Source organism: Lissotriton vulgaris, chromosome 2_2, assembly GCF_964263255.1.
Source record: "Lissotriton vulgaris chromosome 2_2, aLisVul1.2, whole genome shotgun sequence".
NCBI classification, from domain to species: Eukaryota; Metazoa; Chordata; class Amphibia; order Caudata; family Salamandridae; genus Lissotriton; species Lissotriton vulgaris.
In genome coordinates this window covers 21290605-21315063 of record NC_141688.1, presented here as the reverse complement: position 1 = coordinate 21315063, position 24459 = coordinate 21290605, and the positions used below count along the sequence as shown (strand labels likewise).

General features: G+C 52.2%; 1 protein-coding gene across 1 annotated transcript in view; it reads right to left on the bottom strand.

The window, feature by feature from the left end:
- LOC147728953 (uncharacterized) overlaps positions 1 to 23790 on the bottom strand; it is a 291189-nt gene extending 267399 nt beyond the window's left edge. The window contains exon 1 of the mRNA XM_086959204.1: positions 23745 to 23790. Coding sequence (XP_086815330.1) covers positions 23745 to 23779 — 35 coding nt within the window. The 5' untranslated portion in view covers positions 23780 to 23790. The remainder of the gene's footprint in view (positions 1 to 23744) is intronic.
- Between the last annotated feature and the right edge of the window lie 669 nt (positions 23791 to 24459).

The following is a 24459-nucleotide window of genomic DNA, read 5'->3' as shown; positions in this document are numbered from 1 at the left end:
TCTGCGGGGGAGACAAGTAGGGGATTGCCCGGGAGTCCGTTCGGCCAGGCTTTGGAGCGACTGGCGGGGGACCAGGGCTCCCTCAGCAAGACATTACCCGCCTGAGATCGTGACTTTGAGCCCCGGCTCTGGCCCCACGACGATCCAGGGGTGCGCCCTGCTTTGCCCGGAACCCTTACACTTGGCCCCGGGCCCCCCGGGGCATCTGGCGATTGGAGATCCGGCCCCTGGCGGAACGCCCAGCGGAGACTCGGGAGGGAGCAGCGGAGCCCTGGGCGGGGGTTTCGGGTAAAGAGACACTGCAAGCTGAGAACCCCTACGGCTGGCCACTGTGGAGCTTTGGTGGTAGGCGGCAGAGGGGTGCGGTTACTCCGGATCTGGGGCGGCAATTCGACTCCCCGGCTTTGGGGCCTGCTGCCCTCCCCTGGGCAAGCGGGGGGATGTATGGAGGCCCAGTACAGTGACTGGTGAGGCCGGTGGCTGTGGAGTGCGACTACCCTGTGGAGTGGTGTCCGTCAGCTACGTTTCACCACATGGGGGGGCGACTGCAGCCTCCTCCATTGCTCCCTGGGGAGGCAAACGCGCCTCAGTGGCACCGTGACCCGCCGGACGCCGCCAACGGGGGGGTGCTGACCCCACGATACGAGGGACGCCGCCACCTGGACAGTGACCACTTACACCTAGGCCGCCGACTACCCGAGCGGAACCCGCTGGTACCGCAGAGGCATCATGGGGAAACCGCGGGGACCAAAAGGAGATGGAGGCCCGACCACTGAGGCCTCGGAGGACGCCCAGCAGCAGCAGCCCCCTTCGGAGTTGCAGTTGATGCAGGACAAGATCCTCGAAGCCATCGCAGCCACGAAGGACGCCTTGCACCGGGACATTGTTCAGGTATCAACGGGCCTGGGACTCCTGAGGGCGGACCATGGGAAACTGGCCGACAGGGTTAAGGAAGCCGAAGACACTCTGAAAGTCATTGAACCGGGTCATAAAGCACTGGAGGAGTGGCTCACGGACGCCTTGGACCGCATACAGGCGCTGGAGAAACGGGCGGAGGACGCCGAAAATCACAGTCGTCGGAACAATGTGCGCTTAGTGGGCCTTCCGGAGAAAAAAGAAGGGGTGGACATGGTGGGTTACTTGGACGACTGGCTGAGGACGGTGGTGGCCCCGGAAGGCCTATCCCCCTTCTTCACATTGGAGCGAGCACACCGTGTACCGGCAAGACCCCGAAGCCGGGTCTACCCCCGCGACCGGTAATTATCAAACTGCTCCACTACAAGGACAGAGACTGGCTATTGCAGCGTGCGAGAGAGGCGGGTCCATTTCAAGTGGATAACAGCAAAGTCACGCTGTTCCCAGATTACACCTTTGAAACTCAGAAACAGCGTGCCTCGTTCCTGTCCATTAAAAAAGAACTGCGCACGGAGGGGTTGCAGTACTCGCTTTTATTCCCGGCCAGGCTCCGGGTGCAAGTGGATGGTACGGCAGAGGCATGGACCTGGTGGGACTCTTACAAGGCTGGGACGGATGGGGCCCGCTTCAGAGCGGAGGAGGAGCTCCAACGGAGCTCAGTGCGACAATCCAAGAGGCTCCGGAAACGTGGACAACACACGAAAAAACCGACAGCGTCTCAGACAGGAGAGGAGCGGAAGGCGGCGCTACAAGCGGTGAAGGATGTTTCTGGCGCAGCTTCGGCGCCGCTGGAGGAGGACCCGGCCTCGGACGACTTGAGAACGGGCTCGGAAACTGAACTATCAGAAGTGGACAGCACGAGGGGCCCGAAGGTCACGCCACAGACCGCGGAGGAAGTCTTTGGTAGTTGAAATTGAACCATGAGGAACCAGCTGCGACAGACTAACTAATATGGCTCGCACGAACACTTGAGCAGGCAGCCGTGAGACTGGACTACTGTGAGTTTGGATGTATATTGGGGGGCGGAGCGGGGTACAGGGAAGGCTATAGCACAAAGCAAGGCTAGTGCGCGCACCCAGAGGCCCATAAGGCCACTGCAGTACAGACTGCGGATTTAGACGTTTTGAGGGCACGTTGCTCGCCTGTTTGGATGGGGGTAACTCTTTTGCAGTTAGGACCTGTTCTGGGGGGAGGGGGAGCTGGAGAAGTTGGGGTGTCTCAGGCTATGTTGTGGGTGGGGGGGGGCACTGAGCTGGGGGGGGACGGGAGCTCAGAGAGGGGTGGGGGTAGGGACGTTGAGGGTTGTTGGGGCTGGTGTCCTGCCTAGCGTCTGGTCGTTACTGGAAATGGGGATCATCCGACTACATAGTGATAATGGATAGTGTAGGGTCATTGAAATGTGTGTCCTGGAATGTGCGGGGTCTCAACTCAATGGCGAGGAGGCACAAGATACATTCCCACCTTGTCCGCAGAGGGATTCACATTGCGTTTCTGCAAGAGACCCATTTAACTAAGAAGGAGGGTATTGCACTGCAGAGGAGGTGGAGGGGTCACCTATTCTACACCACATACTCAGCGTTTGCCAGAGGAGCATTGATCTGGATCCGGGCGGGGGTTCCCTTCCAAGTCACTAGGCACGTTGTAGACCCAGATGGGCGGTTTGTAGCTGTCGAGGGCTTGCTCAGAGGTCGCCATGTAGTACTTTGCAGCACCTATGCGCCGAACACAGAGCAGGCATCATACTTCACTAGATTATCCAGGCTGTTAGCTACTTATTTAACTGAGCCGGTACTGATGGGGGGGGACTTCAACTCTGTGGAAGATACCACCTTAGATAGGTCACACCCACCACTGCATGCATCCCCGGTACACAGACTAGCGAGGCATAGAACGACCTGGCAGGGGAAGTGGGACCTGACGGACGCATGGCGAGCGCAACACCCAATAGAGAGGGACTACTCCTTTTACTCTGGCATTCATGACCTCCACGTTCGCATAGATGCCTTCCTGTGCTCCCAGACGGTTTTGCCGATGGTTGCCCGAACAGAATATCTGGCACGCACGATATCAGATCACAATCCCTTACTCCTCTCACTGGCCTGGATGAACGAAGTTCCGCTGATCCCGACGTGGCGGCTCCGCCCGGATACGTTGGACTATCCACCATTCAGCGAAGCGCTGGAACACAGAATCTCCCAATACTTTGCGGAGAATGAGGGGACTGCCTCCTCCAGGGCTACGGAATGGGATGCACTCAAGGTTGTGGTGAGGGGGCACTGTATAGGGAAATTTGCGGGTGCGCGGCGGACACTAATGGACGATTTGGATAAGGCCGAACGGGCATTGCGAGATGCAGAGAAACAACGACCCAATCACCCTGAACTGCAGGACAGGGTGTGCGCAGCCCGAGAGGCAGTGGCGGTGGAGGTGGAGCGCCTCCGTAGTTTCGATTATAAGATTTACCTGACTAAAGCACTCGCGGAAGGAGATAAAACGGGGACACTGCTAGCCTGGCTGGCCAACCCCAGTAGGGGCGCTACGCCGATACTGTCACTAGCCACTAGGCTGGTGGCTCATATGCAAGGTCTGATCCACAAGGACCAGTCGGGCTTCATCCCTACCAGAAACACGTCGCACAACATTCGCAGACTGCTTAGGCTAGTGGCGGACCCCCCGCCAGCCGCGAGAGCCCCTATGGTGATGGCGGTAGACATAGAGAAGGCCTTCGATAGCCTGGAGTGGGGTTACTTGTACATGGTGATGCGTAGTTTTGGCCTGGGCGACGGTTACGTGCAATGGACGAAGGTGCTCTATGCGTCGGCGGGCACTAGGGTGAGAGTGGGGACTTTGATATCGGATCGGTACGAGGTGCGTAGGGGAACTAGACAGGGGTGTGCACTTTCTCCCCTGTTGTTTGCCCTCGCGATGGAACCGTTGGCAACACTGGCCAGGCGAGGGGATTCTTACCGTGGGTTGGAGGTCAGAGGGGCCCACCACTATATTTCCTTATACGCGGACGACCTCCTGCTATTCTTAGATAATGCCGAGGAGGCTGTGGAAGGTGCGGAGGACCTACTGGCGCGATTCGGGAATATCTCTGGACTAAAAGTGAATTGGGCGAAGACTTGCCTATTTCCGCTTCGGAAGGCGGAACGGTGCCCCTTGGCCCGCCCCGGGCTACGGTGGGAGCCGAACTGTCTGCCCTATCTTGGAGTGCATATCTACCACGAACCGGCAGACCTGTTGGATGGCAATATAGGCCGCTGTATCCGAGCGTTGCAGGGAAACATGGCCTTTGGGCCACCCTCCCTTTGTCCATGACGGGCCGGGTATCCCTACTTAAAATGATTGCCCTGCCACGGTTATTGTACTTCTTCAGGACTCTTCCCATATGGATACCGGGAGACACCTTCAAACGCCTAAAATCCCAGATAGTGTCCTTCCTGTGGGGAGCGGGCAGGCGGAGAATTGCATTAGCGACCCTGACCCGCCCAAAGAACGAGGGTGGGCTGGCGGTCCCAGATTTCGAGCTCTATTACCTGGCTGCCCAGCTACAATTTTTCACGCAGGAGGTAGCGAGGGTGTATAGGGGCCCGGAACTTGAGAGGGCTGTTGGCACCCCCCGACATGTGCTGGCGTATATTGCCTTACAACAGAAGCTAACACTCAGAGAGCTGTCCCATGAGGAACGGACGCTGAGACTGTGCTGGAACCGCATGCAAAAACGAGCCGGTCCTGAGCACCCTTATGCGCCCGAAATCCCACTAGGTATGATCACTGCACTGCCACATGGTGGAGACTGGTTGAACCTCCAGTTTTGGGAGGAGGCTGGCCTACAGATGGTGGGAGACCTCTACACCGACGGGGTACTCGTACCGTATCAGACCCTACAAGAGCAATATGATCTACCAAGAGGGGACTATTTACTACACGCGGCTGTGGTGAGGGCAATCCAGGCACATTGGGGAGAGGGACTGATCGAACCCACGACGTCGCCGGCGTGCCAGTACACGATGATGGCAGCGGGGACGGTCAAGGCAGTTACGTGCCTGTACTCCAGATTGCACACGGAGAATCTACAGCCTCTTACGCGACTCAAAACCCAGTGGGAGGCAGACCTACGGAGAGAAATCCCGGATACAACGTGGTCCCAATTAGTTCAGAGAGCCAGGAAGGGCACCAGAAATGCCCGCTTCCAATTGATACACCTACACATTCTCCATAGGGCATACCTTACCCCGAATAAAATAACGAGATACTTTGGCGCAGAGGACGCGGCATGCCCCAGATGCGCACTATTGGGTGCAGATTTCCTACACATGTTGAGGGGCTGCCCACATTTGTAGGACTATTGGAGGGAAGTGGGCGACACTCTGAACGAGGTAACTGACAGGGAACTACAATATGACAGTGCGGTTACACTCTTACACTGGTTTCCGCACACACGTAAAAATAAACTGTCAAGCAAATTCATAGACATGGGCCTACTTATAGCGAAGAGGGAACTTACCAGGGGGTGGAAATCGAAGATAGCCCCGACACACCGAAAATGGCTGAATGAATTTCAGAAATGGGCTGCAGCAGAGAGCACACTTAGGTACCAACTAGCCCGGCGTGGGTCGGATGAGAAAGCTCAGGAAACAGCGCTAGCATGGGAAATCCTGGTCCAGGCTCTTAGGGATAGTGCAGTGGAGGGCGAAGAGGAGGAGGAAGCTGTAGATCCAGGGACCCCGGAAGGAGCGGCTCCAATCCTAGCACCTGCCCCGGACGCACACACTTAATGATCGATTCCAAACTCCTGAGACTACCAACATAATTCAGTGTACTGGTAATGGACGCAGGCGTGGGACACCGGAGGGGGGGGGGGGAGGAAGGAGAACGGGGAGGGCAGCGTCCCAATGGTAACAATGATCACAGCAAATATATGCTGGATGCTGGGGGGGGAATGTTGATAAAAGTTAAAAGCAGAAAGCGGTTGACCTCTAAGCACGATTGCACTTAGTGGTAGAGGGGATGTACTCCATGTATGAGACGCCACCCGGCCTCCGGGATGCGGGTTATAAGGCTGTGTATGTGCTAACTAGATGGAGCGATGGACTCTAAGGTCCCGCGTAAACCGATTTGACGATTTATTGTGTTACTTGCATTGAACTCTGCAATAAAAATTGTTTTAAAAAAAAAAATGAACCTAGCAAAGGTTTCGACCACAGCAACAGCATTCTTATCAAGTACTCCAGTTCTGCGTGAATCAAGCCATCTGACTACTTGTCTCTTCCACTGAGCCCGAACACTAAGGTTGCCTGTACGATAGCTGCGATGTGGCAGGGATAATGTGTTTCCTAAATCAACAGTTATTTCCTTGGGTGCTAATTGAATCACAAAATCTGAAAGTATCTACAATATTTAGCTGGACAGCCCTATTTCTCACCCTTCTAAGAACTGATTGGCTCATTTTGTGCATTACTCAAGGTTCAATGACTTAAAGCCCTCCCTGATGGCCATAGGGCGTGGACCATTTCATGTGCCCACCCTGAACAATAATCTACATCAGGTTGAGCATTCAGATGAATATTCTGTCACAGAAGATACAAAGTAATTCTCGACACACTTGCGTTTATTCGACAAGCACTGTCAAAGATTCTTCGCATGTCTGATGACAGCGCTGATACCCACAGACCATTCGTGAAGAAACAACACTGAAGGTCCATTAACACTGCACACCGCTGCCAAACCTCCAAGCCCAGTTTCAAACTCAAAAGCTTGATCCTGTTACACAATCAGTTCCAAACCCCAAAACTCCAATACCTGCAACCCTACACCATAATTGGTTGGTCAGTCTACGACAAACACTGCTTTGTTCTACAGGAGGACTTAAATGGCCTCCCGTGGTGATCAAGCTGCAAAAGTATTTGTTGTAATGTAAGATGTTTTGGCACAGATCTATTCAGTGTTGTTAGTTCTAGATTTCATTTGTCTCATTGTATAGGAGGCTCAGTTAAACAAGAGAGCGTGAATGTGGCATTAGCAGGCCCTCTGTCTTTTGACTGGTATAGATGTCAATGTTTGTTGCATGGTATTAGCACTGCCATGGCAGGGTGAAGAGCTTAGAGGCACAGTCTGGCAGGGGGCTCCCTGCCTTGGGCAGGTTGCTGGAGAAACGTCGGTTGCCTTGGAACCCAACATATAGAGTGCATTAATACAATTGAACTAGTTGGGCTAATGAACAGTATAGAGTTCCAACCCTGCTCCTAGTAATCCTATTGGTTGACGGGGAAGCTACTAATGTGATATTTTATGAGTCAAGTATTGCGTACCCCGCCTCAACAGCTCAATGCAATGTGAATTTTATAGGTTTTGTGCATTTCTTGAGGAGTTCTCTTTTTCCTTTTCATAATTTGACGCCTTCTTTATTCTTGCGTTTCAAACTGGAAACATATCATGGAGTTGTAAAGCAGTGGGGGGGGGAAACACCACAGGTTGGCTATTGCTTATTGGTGCTCGGTTTTGAATGAAAGACTCAATGGCAGACTATGCTGATGCTCTTTGGAAATGGCGTCCATATGAGCATTTTACAATACATGAGCCAGTGATTATTAAAACAGGGAAGTTAAAATAACATTGAACGCCCACACAGTGTTGGACGTTGTCTGGTTTATTATCCCTTTTTCTCCCAAATGGACATTCATTTAACAAAAGATTCAATGACCTAGTCCATTATCCCTACACCCTGGTTTAGGTCATCACATGTGCATTGAGGTATGGACGACTAGGTGACCGAGTGAATGTGGACGTGCATGCTCGATGACAACTTGCGTAACATGCTAAGCTAACACCCACCAACACTCCACAGCTAGTCTTGTTTAACAGGCCGACTTTGGCTCCCTACAAGATGTCACCCTTTCAATGACCTCAGACACATACTAGGGGCCCAATGCATAAACCGTTCTTCATAGAGGGCACTTTTTGAATTCGGTAAAGAGCTCGGCTACACCCACCAAAGAACAATAACCAGTGCTTAATTTGAGCCAGTGTTTGCCAGTGGGGACCGCCGGCACTCCTTTTATAGGGACCAGTACTTATTTTTCCTCATACGACATTTCCCTAGAGCAAGAAAGGGAAAACAAAACTAGGGGAAAGAAGGAATACGATCACAAAGGGGAAAAGAGAGAGATGAAGGGGCAGGGAGTGTCTGAGGCACGAGGTTGATTGAAGACGACACAGCCTTGGTATTGGGTGGGCCAACGTGTAATAGAGCTGGCTGCGGGCTTCTGAGCAGAGCTTCGGGCACTGGTACTCATTCTTTTACAAACTAAGCACTGACAATGACCATTGCAATACAGACACCACCAAACATCCCCACAAGGAGCATAGTAACCAAATTCACACGAATGATGAGCCAACTCAATCACAAAACATACTCGGGTCTGTAATTGAAACCTCATGACAAGAGCATGAAGGTACCTCAACTCAAACAGTGCTCAAACTAATAGCAGTATGGTGCACTGCAGTGCAGATACTAATAGAAGTATGGAGCAGTACACAAAACAGTGTGCTTAGGTATCTGGGTTTGTCTGCGAGAAGACACCGGGATGGTTTGGCACACAAGCTGCCTGATGACACCCTCCTCTGGGGCGGAACGGTGTATGCATAATATTTGGTCCACCCAACCAGACAGTGCAAAAACTACTATGGGCTTCCCAAGAACTTACAGGAGCTCAGAGCCCACCCGTTGCTTACCATTGGTCACTTATTTGCTTACATCTTATTTGCAGGCTATTCCAGTCCCGCCCCATGTGCTATATGCTCTCATCAGCACATAGAGGTGCCCTTAGGGTGACCAGGTGTCGGTGTTCCGCCAGCTGTCCGGGCAGATTTTGGGAAACGTGGCTCATGCTCCAGTTTTTAGAGAGGGTCGAATGAAAACAGTGTGAGGTGCGTTTTTATGTTTTCCAAAGCAGGGATAGCTACCAGCTGTTATAAGAAAGCAATTTAATTAACAGTTATGATACTGCTTTTAAAAATTGCTGTTTGTTCATTTTCTTTAAAGCGTCTTCTGTAATTCTGTAATTCCCTGCTGATGAGCGCGGTCATTCTGTTAGCTCGGTTGATGTAAAATTGTAGTCCTTTTATTTTTGCTAAATGTCCTGGTTTTTGGTTTTAAAAATCTGGTCACCCTGGCTAATATCAACAGCACAGCCCTCCTTAACCAGCACATCCAGCACACAGTGGAGTGTATATTTTTCCCACTTCCTGGGCTAACCGTGATTCCCATTGTAGGAAGGTGGATATCTGACTATGGTTACCCCCAACTTTTTTTGCCTGGTGTTTTGCTGGTTTTCCGACTTAGTTGACCTGGGACCCTGCTATTCAGGGCCCCAGGCCCACTGCTCTCTCTGTAAAATGGATTCCATGTACCTTAGGTACATATCTAATTGGATACTGAGTCACCTTATCAGTCCCTGTACAGTGTACCTTAGGTACCCAGGGCATAGGTGTACCCAGGGCCTACCAGGGGCTGCAGCATGTATTATGCCACCCCTGGCTGGCCATCCAAATCTGACACAACTGGCTGCATGACAGCTGGGGCAAGGTGGTGTAAACACCCGTTGCTTTAGATATAGTATTCTTATATCTAACCCTAAAATGGGCACATGTATTCCTATCAGTCACTCCTATGGCAGGCCTTATCAATCCTGAAGGCAGAGTGCTTGGAATTATGTGAAATGGCGCTCTGGCATGAGCTGAGCCCGTTTGCAGCTTGCGGAACCAAGTCCTAAAAGCTGTTCCATGATAACGCGTACCATATACTCTTAAGTGCATTATAATCCTCGCGGTTATTTGCTATCTTTTTTATCGCTTTATCAAAACATGTCGAGTAAGGTGTCATACAAATTGGAATACTAACCCCTCGCCAATTCTGGCGACGGGGTTAGCATTCCACCCTTCTAGAGGGACACGACATGTATGTAACTGTGAACCCCGGTTAAAGTTAACTCGAGCCTCAGCATCACAAAATGGATGCTGCCACCACAGACACAAGTCTGACCTCCTGCTGCTGGGAGTCCTTCCAGCGAGGAGAGCTTGGACAAAGGGTTTCCTGTCAGGGGCGGTGCTAGCACCATCCCAGACAGGGTTTTGTGTATCCCAGGTAGGCAGGGCTGAGAGGAAGGTGACTGCAAGTGGCACCCCGGTGCTCACTATGCATCTGCCGGTTTGAACCAGTTCCAGGGGCACACCAGCCCCTGAGCTGGGGAAAGTCCGGACAAGGGAGAGGGGTGTAACCACCCCCCTCCTGGTCCCACCCATGGGCAGGACCTAGTCGCGTGCCTGCCCCTTTTTTTAGAATAAAGGTAGGAGCAGGCCCCCTTCCCAAATTAGATAATTCTGAATCTTGACTACTTTCCACGAATGAACTCTTGAACATTTCTGAAGACTCTCCCTTGTGGCTAAGGAGTAGCCACCCTGCATCAGCGGGCACCATCTAAGCGCTTGCGGTTTGCTGCACGTCCATCCTCCGGATTAAGACTGCCCAGCTCAATGAGACCCGAATTCCCTGGCATCTCTGACCTCTAACTGCATCATCAACCCAGCTGAGATTCGTGGGTGTGACGAGGCCTGAAGGGACCGGCCATCTTCAAAACTACACGATGCTTATCCAGCACGACCGCCGAGGGATCCTCGAGTGAGTGCTTTGGGGTTTGAGAAGCCCTGACCCTGAGCAGCTCTAGCACCGAAGTCCAGCTCCCCAGCATCCACGAGATCTGCGTGGGGCCCTTCTGCTCTTTGCTGCTCACCGCGTTGTCCGGTCACTTGCCTGCTGGCTAGTGGCCCTCCTGACGATGAACTACGACGATTAGAACGCTGGTCTGGTTGCTCCAGACTGGCTCTTGCTCCCTTCCAAGAGAGGAGCACCCCGGACCCTCCTGGTCCACTCCAGATGCCATCTTGACTCCACCGCGTGGGCTTGACTTTGCCAAGGTTTGTTGCTCCAATCCTGCGTCCGGCATCGCCGACAGCAGACACCTTCGTGGGACAGCTCGCACCTCCATCCTGGTCGCGGACAACGCCTCCTGGTCCGAGAGACAGCAGAGTTCAGCATCGCCCACTCACCTGGTCGAGGTGACTTCATCCGGTGCCATCCTGGTGCCCACCTAATCACTGGCTAGTGATTAAGAACTGAGTGCCCTCTGCTTTCAGATCATCTCCAACTTCGATCCAGGCTTGGATCACTCCGAACATCATCACTGGTCGCCTGCCAGCAACTTCTTCTTTCAGGCTCCATAGACTGTAACAAGGATTCCCGAAGTCTTTTGAACCCTATGCAGCCGCAGCCCCTGGGCTAGGTAACTTGAGCATTTCGGTGCTCCAACGTAGGTTCACTATCTAAGTGTCCAGATCCTTTTTCGTTTTCCGCCTAGCTAGTCGGATTCGTCTGATAACACTAACTTTGTGAATACTAGTATCCCTAGGCCTCCTGCTCCTAACCTGAAGGTTCAGTAGTGTAGTCCTAGCGATCCTAAAGCCTCTGGATCTTGTTACTTACCTGCTAGTATTTTGCATTCCACTTTAAGAGTATATGGTTTTTCGTGCCCCTTGGGCATTTGTGTAATTTGTGCGACTTAAAGTATTTTCTTAAAAGTTTTGTTGTGTGCTTAGCTCCCTGACTCATAAAGAGATCAGGGTAGGCTTGTTATAAATAAATATCCTTTTATTTTCATAACAACTTGTGTGGTGTCCTTTCACTTGGTGTTCAAGGGGAATATGTGATGGTATAACAGCTGGCTTAACACGCCCTCTAGAGTTTAGCCTAAAGACTGCTCTTGTCCATGCTACTTGGATAGCTGGTCTATAAGGTTGACTTCCAACCAATCATCAATAAGGGTTGTTTGGAGTGATACACAGTGATCACTAGAATAGTGAGCACTACGTATCAGGCCTACTTCTCACACCCATTCACTGATTTCATTCATTATTCTCTCCCCATTCTTTGCACCTCTGGCATTATTGTAACACCCCGTTCACCGGCAATGTCCTTGCTGCCAATCATCAATCCAAAAGCATACAGGTATTTGTATTTCTGGACACGTACACTTATCCCATATTTTCAGCATAGCCAAGCCAGGGATCAGTAGGAAGTTTACACCTAAAACTGCCATCAATTCAGTTTTCACTTTGACGCAGAGCATTCCCATCACAGAGCGACCCTAGACAGTGTGGACAAATGGGCCCTCTTCCCTTTTGGTAACATGCGCACGTGGGGAGTCTCAGCCAAACCCATGGTGCACAATCTTAATCCATGACACTAAATCCAAATTTTAAACTGGACAACCCTAAAACTGGATTGAATGATCACCTTCGCTTCCCGGTGTGGGAAAGAGCTGTGTCCTAGTCTCTGTCCTCCGTCTGACCCAAGTGGCTCATCCACTTCTCCCTCACCCCTCTAAGGAGGTCTGACAAATGACAGAAGCACATGACTTTGAAGGTGGCTCCAATCATTAGCACCACAGCCTTGATTGGGTAATGGTTGTACTATCGCATTTGAGCTTGTGTGCGAGGGGAGCCTATAGAAATTGAAGACGAAAGAGTTTTATGTGTTTAAAATCAAATTCAGCCCGGAGGTTGTTACAGGACTTGCTCTATGTTCCCTCGAACAGCTTGGCCAATTTAGAAATACCAATAACATTCACGCCCAATATCCCGTCACACCAGAGTCTTCCAAAAGCCTGGTTCGAGCCCTCCAGGCTGCTTCTTTCATAATTGTCTTTCCTCCCCTCTGGTTTCATAGTGGTGCACCACGCCCTATTTACTGAAGGCTTCAAATAGGGTAATGCGTCGATTCACTTAACACCATAAAGAAAGCGCATATATATGTGTTACTGCCCATGGCTAGCCTGCCTAATCAGACTGATGGTTTGACTTGTGGAGAAGTGTACCCAAAATAACTTCAACCACCAAATGGGCTAGAACTCCTAGAATACGTGGTGCACTCATGAACCCATTGGCGTAGAGCAAGCAGTCGACTTCTTGGGGTCTTTGATTCACAGAGTTAGGTCCCAATCATAGTATCAGTTTTCTTAAAAATATGATTCTAGAACCCAGTATGAAGTAATATGTCGGAGGTGCAAAAACCATCATCGTGATTTCATCTAGAATAGAGCAGTTCTACCAGTTGGGTTTGAGGAGACGTTATCCCACTATACAACGTCCTGGTAGAACTTATTCAGAAATGCATTAACATTGCATTCCATCAACTGATTTTTTTTAAACTGTTTTTATTGACAATTATGACATTTATACAAACAATGAATTGACTGGCTACTCAAATCTTTGTGTTAATGCACAGTGGTTAACAAAGCAATTACTTCAATTGTTCACATCTCTGTCCGAATCTCTATGCATTTCTAATTCCACCAATGGGGATATGCATATGTCTCCACGATAAACATTCTATTTGGACCATTTTCTATCCCATTTTTTTAGGCACCCCCAGGTTATGAAAACTTTTTTTTCTGCAATCATGCATCTATCTAATTCCTTTCCCCATATAGAAGTGGAAGGCGGAATCAACCCCCACCCCTTTGCCAGTTTCCACTTTACCAATGTGTAGCCTAGCGTCACTAACTGTTGTTCTATTTCGGTAAGGTCCGTTGCTTCACAGATGTTCAGTAATCCGAGTTTCGGAGTCAGTATCACATCCTTACCTAATGCGGTCTGAATGTGGTCAGTGGCTTCCTCCCAAAGATGTTGAACCACAGGACAATCCCAGATGCTGTGATAAAAGGTGGCTGGCTGTCGACAGCCCCTCAAGCAAAGGAAATCTGGTCTTGTGCCAATTTTAGCCAGGGTGATCCCTGTCATATAGGACCTGTGTAGAATCCTAAGCTGAATCAATCTAAATCGAAGTGTGATGGCTGCTTCTAGGGGAAATAAGAGCCGATCACCAGTCCTCCTCATCTAGTGGTCCCAAGTCTCTCTCCCACTGCTCCCTAAGCTTGCCAAAACTATCTGGCAAATTGTTGCAGAGTTTTTTATATGTTAAGGATATAGCTTTGGAGTGTAGTGGCCCGTCTAGCAAGCGATCTTCTAATGGCGATGATTCTGGTATATTCTCGAGGGTGGAAAATGCTGCCTGCAAGGCATGTCTTATTTGCATGTATCTGAATACTTCCCCACGAGCCAGGTGGTGCTGTCTCTGGAGCTCCTCAAACTTGAGGATCAAGCTCTTTTTAACCAAATCCTTTACTACTGATATCCCAATCATGTCCCATTTGTCGAACCCAGGTTGATAACACAGCATGCCAAGTTTTTGGGTATACCACAGTGGGGTTGGTTGGGTAAGGGTGTTGTCCCAGCCCAGCGTTTGCCTGGCGCCAGATCCCTATTGTGTGCGAGGTAAGTCCTGCATATCTATTTTTCCTAGTATGGAAATATAGGGCACCCAAATCCCCCGAACAATCTGTTTGGTACCTATCCAGGGTGTATGCCGGGTCGTTGGGAGTGTGGTATATCCAGTAGTTCACCACCACCAATTGTGAGGCCCAGTAATAGAGCTCGAGGTCTGGTAGTGCAATACCCCCATCATAACAACTTTTTGTTAGCTTTTTCAGTGCCACTCTAGGGGTCTTACCGTCCCATAGCAGTGCTCTGATCTCACTATCCACTGCTGTGAAATAGGTATCTGGGACATGGTTTAGGCAGTTCTGAAGAATATATAAAAAGCGCGGGAGTGCCAACATTTTAAAAAGGGCGGCTCGACCCACTAGGGAGAGAGGCAAGGACCTCCAATGCTTTACATCTGTTCGCAGTCTAGCTAGTGAGGGGCGCCAAGTTAAAGGTATAAAAAAAAGAGTTGGAAATGGCATAACATATACTCCCAAATATCGGAACCCCTCTCTAGCTACTTCTATCGTACAGTTTACCGGAAGACGGGTGGCTGCCCCGCAGAACGAATAATACTGACTTGCTCCAATTAATCGCATATCCTGAATATTTCCAGAAGTTCATAAATATGTTCAGGATCGCATGTATGGTTTTATAGGAGGAGGCCAGGTACAATAGTATGTTGTCGGCATACAAAGATATGCGATCTACCTGGTCCACTGTCCATCGCAACCCCCGTATCATTACGTCCCTACATACTCATGCCGCCAGGGGCTCCAACATAAGGGAGAATATCAGTGGGAACCATCAACTGATATTTATCTCTATATATAAGTAACAAAACCGTTCCTCATTAATATAATAATTATAGTGCCCAAGAGGACAATAGATTGACCAGTTGCATACCAGGAACAGGGTACTCTGCGGCCAGTATGTATTGAATCCGAAGTGTAATTGAACAAATAAACAGAACTTTAGTCTAGATACTGTCACCAGGGGTACGCGATAAACAAAAGAATATCATCAGCACATAGCGATAAGCAATCTTCAATGTCACCTTTCCACTAGAATCCTTGAACGAGGGCTCTCAGATTACCCAACAAGCCAAGGGTTTTAGCGTCCAGGCAAGCGGAATCAGGGAAAGGGAGCAGCCCTGCTTCTCCTCCCGAGCGAGTCAAAGCTACCATACGGGGTTTTGATTGACCCATACACTGCAATAGATGTTATATAAAGAATAACGATCATTGAGATATACTCCGGGGCAAAGTCCATTTTTCATTTGACTCCAAAGGGAATGTCCATTTGATGGATTTGAACACCTCCTCAATGCAGAGGGGACCATTTCGCAAGGGAGCCGGCCACATCCTGGGTCTTGTTTGAACACCTCATGTTTAGGAACATGGACCTGGGTGGCATTAAGCCCGATTGATAAAGATGTATTAAAGAACTATTTAGTGGCAAAAGTTGTTTAGCCAGAACTTCGGCTAGGGTCTTGGTCTCAATTAGTGTTGCTTTCTTGAGTAAATCAGCATGTGAAGCTTGCAGCTTTTCCCTTACCTCATACTGTGAGCTTGGCTTAATTGTGGGTCATTTTGTGGGGCAACCTAGCATGTGTTAGAGATGGGATTCTGGGCACAAGCTTAGTGTTGGTTAACTTGTATGTTGAAGCACCTGTGAAAACATCTCCGTTTTCAATAATGGGTCATTTTCAAGCAAAATTGCAATATAACATCTCATATAGAACATGAGGAAATGTCAGTCTACCTTTTAAATATAAAATAAAGGGGGGCGTGGCCAAGATGGCGGGCTGAGAGGTCGCACTCGCAGAGAGCTCCCGGGCCCCTGAAACCCTGCACCGCTCACAGCCGCTGATTCCCCCCCGGATCGAGCGGGGACTGAGCCTGGGGACCCCCGTGGTGGTGTGGAGCGGTCGATGAGCCCTAAGTGCCCCGCCAGAGGTGCGATTCTGACAGAGATAGCCTGGGGCGGAGCCCGCTGGTCGGCTTGAGAGCGACCCGGAGGCCGCGAGACCTTCAGGCTTGGGGTCTCGACGGTGTGCTTTTACCGACTGTGAGTGGTCTGCTGAAGTACCTGCACCGCGGTGTTCGCGTGGGTGCCGAGGAGGACTTCGCCGGCGGAGCGGAGTCGAACGGAGGAGGACGACGGAAGCGGAGCCGGCCTCCGGCTACTACGCAAGTCCGGGGCTTGTGAACACTCGCCTCGCGCGGCCGCTCCAGCCCAACCCTGGTCGTGGCGGAGCGGTGTTGCGCCTCCGGAGCATTTATTCAACCAGGCGTGCCGGCCCCGGCTGCCCTCGCCCCGCGAGCCTGCCCTCCGGCTGTGTCTATCGCCACTGGACTCGCGACGGAGGTAGGCCTCATTCCCTGGGCGTTGGCCCATTGACTGTAACGGGTGGCCATTTTGGGAACTCCGGCCTTGAGCAGGGCCTCTGTGCGGCGGTGCTTCCTGGCCGGAGATTAGCTGCCCTGACCCTGGTGGCCCCTTCACCGAGCGACGGCCACCGGTGGCTCCCGCGCCGCCAGGATGTCAAACGCCAGGGGTCAAAGGAGAGGCGATCGGACTTTGCCGGACATGTTGGGACGCGGTGCCCTACGCAGCGGAGGGAGCCAGGCCGCCCGAACTCCCCTGCCCCTTCTAGAGGCGCTGAAGGCGGGGAGCCCCCGGTGACGCGATCGTTCCTGGAGTCGCTGTTTAGCTCCCTACGGGAGGATTTTCAGACTTTGAAGCAGGAGGTGGCCGGGGAGGTCCGCGAGGTACGGAGAGAGGTGGACTCCCTGGGGGAGCGAGTCAACACTGTGGAGGAAGCTGGCCATTCCAGGGACGAGGAGATCACCCACCTGCAGCAGGAGGTTCTGCGGCTGCGGGAGCAACAGATTGAGCTGCAGGCCCACGCCGAGGACCTCGAAAACCGGTCCAGGCGGAACAACATCAGGGTCCGAGGTGTCCCGTCCGGCGAGGAGGGTGAAGACGTGACCGCCTACCTAGAGGCCCTCTTCCGTGCAATTTTGGGGGAGTCAGAGGATTTTCAAGTCCGCATCGACAGGGCGCATCGGGTGGGCCGCCCTCGCAGGGCTACGGCGCCCCCCCGGACATTTTGGCTTTCCTACCGGACTTCCCCCTGAAGGAGCGGATCCTCCGCGAGGCGCGGCGGCAGCAGCCTTTCCGCTTTCGAGACCACCCGGTGGCCCTCTATCAGGACTTATCTACGGTCACACTGCAGAAGAGAAAATCCTTTAAAATCGCCACGGACTTCCTCCGGGAGCAGGGAACACAGTACTCCTGGGGGCACCCCTTCCGCCTGATTTTCCGATGGAACGGAACATTGCACCAGCTCCGGTCCCTTCAGGATGTCTGCGCAGTGTTGGGCATCACAGCATCAGATGCGGACACCCCGGTGCCACGCCGCAGACGAAGCACTCGAGATGGTTGGCAGCAGGCTGAGGAGAGGCGCTCCCCGCCGCCGGAGCGACCTGACTCGCCCACGATTCGGGCGGACATGTCGGCCGCAATCCAGGAGGCCTCCAGAGCAACAGCGGTCGGTGAAGTGGCCTTGACGGCCTGAACTTACTCCGGGGGGAGTCTATACTAGCCTTTCTTATTGCAGGTGCGGGGTTCTAGGGGTGGGGAGGGGCGGGATGGCGAGTGCAGGTGGTGGTGGCTGGACGTCCACTAGATTGACTTTCCACGGCCTTGTCCGATAGGGGCCGAACTGGGACAATGACTTCTTTGAATGACTTGAGAAGCGAGGAGCGGGAATGGGAATTTCAGGGGGGTGTTTTGAGTTCGGGGGTCTGCAGGGGGGCTGGGAGTTGGGAGCGGTGTGGGGTTGGGTGTGTGAAGTTCCAGGGGAAGGGGCGGGGTCAACTTAGTTGGGGGGTTTTGGGGTTTGGGGACTGTACTGTGCCGTAGGGGTGTCTGCATTTGCTGTGCGCTGAGGTTTCGTGAGGTGGCCTCCATGTTCGCCTGCCGGGCCTTGCCCACCTTCATGTGCGTTTCAAGGGTTCCCCTCCTTGATGGCTCTTAAAGTTGTTACTCTGAATGTGAAAGGGCTGAATAACCCGGTTAAAAGGAGGGCGGTGCTGTCTCTGTTGGAGAACTCCCAGGCTGACATCTGCCTACTACAGGAGACCCATCTGCTGGCCAAAGATTGTCCCAGAATGCGTACCCCCAAGTTCCCCACGCAGCTTTTTTCCTCCAGCGCTTCTAAAACGGCAGGGGTGGCACTTCTGTTCTCCAAGGGGTTCAGGGGGGAGATCTTACAAAAGGTAGCAGAACAGAAAGGGAGGTTCTTAGCGTACAGGATCAGGGTGGGGGGCTTGGTGATGACTGTAGGCTCTATCTACGGCCCCAACGACCGTCAGGATCAATTCTTGCACAGGGCACTGGAAGATGTGGCGTCCACCTCTGATAGGCACATAGTGTTGGGGGGAGATCTTAATCTGGTTTTCGACGCGGCCCTGGACAGGTCCGTGCAACGGCGCCACCAGTTGGGAGAGCTTTCGGGCTCGGTTCGCACCCGACTTGAGGAGCTGGATTTGCATGACATGTGGCGCTGCCTCCACCCTACTACCCGCGCGTACTCTTATTTCTCACACGCACACAAGTCCTATGCGCGACTGGACCATCTACTTGTGTCGGGCCCGATGCTCGTTCTGGCCTCGAATGCCGACATGGGGGTCCTCTCTCTTTCCGATCATGCGCCGGTGGAGGGTGCCTTCAATCTACCCCCGGTGGCTCGACCGAGAGGGGTCTGGCGACTCCGGGACACACTCTTGCACAGGCGGTCAACGGTGCAACAGATTCGCGAGGCCATTGCGGACTTCCAGCGCGTAAACGATAATGACAACACCTCCCGCGCGACGCAATGGGCCGCCCTGAAAGCTGTGCTCCAGGGCGAATTTATCGCTATCTCCTCGGCGGAGAACAAGGATTGCCAGCTCAAAAGAGATGAGCTTACCCGGCAGGTGCGGGAGCTGGAGCAGGTCCATCATAGAACGGGAGCCCCCAGAGTTTGGAGACAGCTGAAAGCCGCCAGGAAACTCTTGTCTGCCCTTGACATGGACCGGGCTGAGTACGCGATGCTTCGTCTGAAGCACAAGTATTACACCGGTGGCGACAGATGCGGACGGCTCCTGGCCAACAAGCTTAGGGTGCAACACCAACAGCACCGGGTGAAGGAGCTGGTTAACCCTACCGGAGGTTCTGTCATGGAAGACAAGCAAATCGCGGACGTGTTCCGTAGTTTTTACGCAGACCTCTACACTGGCGAGGCCCCCTCCGCCCGGGCGGAGGCCGACTATCTGGAGTCGGTACCGCTCCCGTCGTTGACGCCGGATCAGGCCCAGTATCTGGAGCGGGAGATCCATATCGAGGAGGTGGTCACGGCGATCTCCCGGCTTAAACCGGGCAAGGCCCCGGGCCCGGATGGCTTCTTCCCGCTTTTTTATAAGACCTTCTGTCAGGAGCTGGCGCCTCTGTTGACCCGCCTCTTCAACACATTCTCGGAGCCGGGAGCCATTCCCCCCGAATTTCTCCAGGCCACGGTCTCCGTGATCCCGAAACCGGGCAAGGACCGGACAGCCTGTGGATCCTACCGTCCTATCTCACTGCTGAACGCGGACCTGAAAGTGTTCACCAGCATACTGGCGGCACGTTTGGCACTTCATCTCCCGGGCATGGTCGACTCGGATCAGGCAGGCTTCGTGCCTGGCAGGCAGACGGTGGACAACACAAAGAGGGTGACCCATATTCTTGAGAAGGCTTCCAGGATCCCCGGGGAAAGGATGCTCCTCTCCATAGACGCGGAGAAGGCTTTTGACAGGGTGCATTGGCCCTACCTAGAGAAGGTCCTGGGCAAGTTCGGGGTGGGCGAGAAGTTCCGGCACCTGATTTTCAACTGCTACCGGTTTCCGTCCGCGGTGGTCCGAGTGAACGGGGGCAGCTCCCGACCCTTTCCCATAGAACGGGGTACACGACAAGGATGTCCACTGTCCCCTCTGCTCTTTGCTCTTTATATGGAGCCATTTGCTCAAAGGGTTCGACAGAACCCCGATATCATCGGGGTCAAGATGGGAGAATTTCACCACGCGATTAGCCTATATGCGGTTGACGTCATTTTGACGCTCGATGACCCACGGAGGTCGCTGCCGGCTTGTATCGCGGAATTGGACCTCTTCGCCGCGGTGGCGGGCTTTAAGGTGAACCTCGGGAAATCTGCTGCCCTCGACATTTCGCTGACCAGTGCCACCAGGGCGGAACTGCAGAGGCTTTTCCCTTTGAGCTGGTCCAGGGACCGGATTCCGTATCTGGGGATCCTGTTGGCACCCTCCCTCCCAACGATGGTCACGGCCAATTATGCGGCCTTGAGCACGAAAATCAGAGAGGAACTGGGTCGGTGGGATAAGGGCACGTTGTCGCTGCTGGGTAGGGTGGCCGCGGTGAAGATGACCCTCCTGCCTCAGGTACTGTACCTGTTTAGGGCGTTGCCGCTACAGCCCCCCACAGGGTGGCTCGCAGAGACTCAATCGGCTATTGCGCGGTTTGTGTGGCAGGGCCGCAGACCGCGGATTAAAATGAACATTGCTACGCTGGCGCCTGAATCTGGGGGGCTAGGGATACCAGATTTACGGAAATACTTCCAGGCCGCCCAACTTTGCTATCTGGTGGAATGGAGCCGGTGGGAGTCAGACAAGCACTGGCTGTTTCAGGACCAGGCGGTAGCAGGCAGAACGCTACAGGAGGTGCCATTCTTGAGGCGGGCTCATCGACCCCCTAACCTTTACGCATCCTTTGTGACGCGTGTCCCACTTCGGGCGTGGGACTCGGTGGCCGCTAGGCATGAACTCACTACCTTTCCCTCTCCCTTCACGCCGCTAATTGGCAATCCGGACTTTGGTCCGGGAACTGAGCCTGGCGCTTACGACTGCTGGCGGGCAGCCCGCTGTTGCACCCGCTGTAGCGGGTGTCATCCCCTTCCAGGACCTACGGCGGGATTACGGCCTCCCTGAGACGGAGCGCATGCGTTATATGCAGGCGCGCCACTGGGCGCTACAGCCCCAGGTGCGCGAAAAGGCGGACCGGGAGATCACGGGGTACGAGCGATGGTTAGTCACTCGCACGTCGGACGCAAAGCTCATCTCCGATTTGTATAGGATGCTGCAGCCCCCCCCCTTTCACATTCACAACCCGGGTCGGGAGCGCTGGGAACGGGAGCTCGGACGAGTGTTGAGTCACACAGAATGGGACCACATTTCCTACCGCTCACGCCACTCTGCCCATCACACGGGGCTCACGGAGACCTTCACCAAAATCTCGACCTATTGGTATCGCACTCCTGAGAAATTACATGAGATGGATAGGTCAATACCAGGGACGTGCTGGCGTAACTGTGGCCAGACTGGTACGCTTACACATATTTTGTGGGATTGTCCCCTTTTGGCTTCTTACTGGGAGGAGGTCATTAGCGAGGTGGACAAATGTTTCGAGATAGAGCTGCCACGGTTCCCTGCCTATGTCCTACTGGGATTGCCGAATGGGTTGATGTACCCCCTCAGGTCTAGGAGGGGTAGACAGATTGCGATAGCTCTGGGGTCAGCGGTGCAAAACATTCTTATACACTGGCGCTCCACCACGCTCCCCACCGGATGTCGGCTGGCTGCATAGATTGTGGCATGTTCTTGGCATGGAAAAAATGTCCTTGGTGGCACTGGGGGATACAGACGCTTTCGAGGAGCTATGGGCGCCTTTCCATGGCCTGTTGTGTTCTGAGTTCAGGGAGATCACCTGCCCTAGGTATCTCAGGCTGTTACGGCTGACACCGCCACCGGATCCGCCTGTTTGATTGGTTGAAGTTGGCGTCTAGTAGCGGAGTCAACCGGAGGGTCGCTACGAGAGGGGAGTAGATGGTCATCGGCACAGTACAGGGGGTGGGTGGGGGTGCAGTAGTTGGGGGGTTTTGTTGGTTGGGTAGGTTATGGAGCAGGGTTGTTTCCCCACCCCTTTTCCCTCCTTTTTTTCCCCTTTTCCCTTCCCCCCCTTCCCTCTCCCCCTCACCCCCCCCCCCCCCTTCTTTTTGTCTTTAACCACGGGCGCGCAAGCTGTATTTCCATGCTGGATGGTGCCTACTGAGGAGACAGAAATGCTTTGATGAATCTGATGTACCGTACGCATTGATTGTGGGGCACCTGTGGTTTTTCATTTTCTTGTCCTGTTGTTTCCTTCCTTACCCTGCTTCAATAAAATACTTTAAACCTAAAAAAAAAATATATATATATAAAATAAATTAAAGAGCTTGCGGCATACCTTTTACATTAAATGAAAGACCACTTGACTTTTTTTAGTGTAATATCCCATATCAAAACAGTTACCCTTCATCTGCAAATTGATAGGGGTTCCTTCCAAACCCAGGGAGAGAGTACATCTGGTGCTCCCCATGAACACTGGCTATATATAGACCGAAAAAGTGCTGGTATAAATGTGGGGGGTGCTCTGCCTTCGAACAGCCGGCACCATATTACCAAATAGGCATTCGAAAGAAGCCACAGAAGGGGACTAAATGTTACATTTGTTCAAGGCACACCGCCATACAAATATGTTTTTGTACATCCAGCGCAATGTTATTCATTCAATGAAATAATGTTTTATAAATAACATGCAAAAGTATTAGAATCACAACTTGTAATTTGATTTAGCTTTCCTATTTGGAAGATTTATATGCAAACCTTATATACACTTATGGTGAAAGAATGAAGACTCCTCACGAAACCAGGTACAATAGTTTCAAGACACCACAAGACTCTTACATATGAAGCATACCGTCAATATCAGATGTTGCACAGCATCACACTGGAAACAATGCATCTTTAATAAGTCCTTAGCAACGCTACATCCTATGGAACATACAAGATGGAGTACACAGTCCCAAGGGAGGGGGAGGGGTTAAGAGTTTGCCAGACTTGATATAAATGGTGGACTGTGGTGAGGCATTCTGACAATGAAGGACACGGGCTATGAAAGTAGTAACGGAAAGTGCGTACGAGTCTGAGAGGCCTATGTACCAAACTCGTATTGGTGCTACTGTTTAAACGATCCAATAAAATTGGCCACATACATTTACCAGTGCAGCTGCAAGACAACCTGTTGCATAGCCAGTGGCCCAAACCGAATGACACAGACAATGTTCCTAAAACAATTGATCCACAATTTAAATATTTTAGAGACAACATTCACAAAGCAATGCACCCTCATCTGGTGCGTGAGTCCAGTTAGTTCAATTAAAGCAAAGAAAGACTACATCTCCCAGAAAGCTTTTTTACGTAAAAGGACGCAGATTGAAGTCGCCGACATGAAGACCCCTGTCAACATTACTTTAAAACCACCATCAGAGCGCGAGTCAAAGGCAATAAAAAGCTCAGGGGGGGAGTTCTTACCTGTGCCCGGTGTCTGGAGCCGGCTCGCGCTCCATCCACAGGTGAGCCTGCACCTCAGCACGGCTCGCGGGCCGACGCCGTTACCATAAACAGGTGATTAGTTACTGGCTCCTGCTTTGTACGTCTGCGGAACACGCCTCGCGCTCATACGAGAGGACAAGGTGTGCCCTGCCCTGGACGTCATCCATCAAAACAAGGGCCTCAGGGCTAGCTCTCGGGGTGTCGGGTGTCACGTGAGAGTAAAGCCGTCAGGTCACTCGTGTCACAAGGGCACCCTGTTCCCAGTCCTAGCCCATTCTTTTCCAAAGCAGTTTTTCTGGTGGGTTAGTCCTCCTCAATCGTACAAATACTACAAATCCCAGGATGCATGTTTTCAGTGAACGTTCAGGAATGAACATATGGGGTTTCCGACCCTCTGTGCGAGATGGGCCGCGCCTTTTTATTATGCCATTTGCATTTTAATTGTTTGCCCATACGACTATAGAGCTGCAAATGGAAGCAGTGCTTAAAGGCCGGAGCGCAAAGGGTTCTTAGATAGCGCTAAAATAGGCTACATTTGTTGTCCACATTAGGGTATGATAGTGTATCAGGAGAACATATTGGCAAACTCTTTGTCTCACTTTCTGAATTCTTCTCTCCAGCACAGCAGACCTAACAGCTTGGTGGTTTAAGCACCTGCTTTGGAGCAAAATGCAAGCACGGATTGGAATTCCAC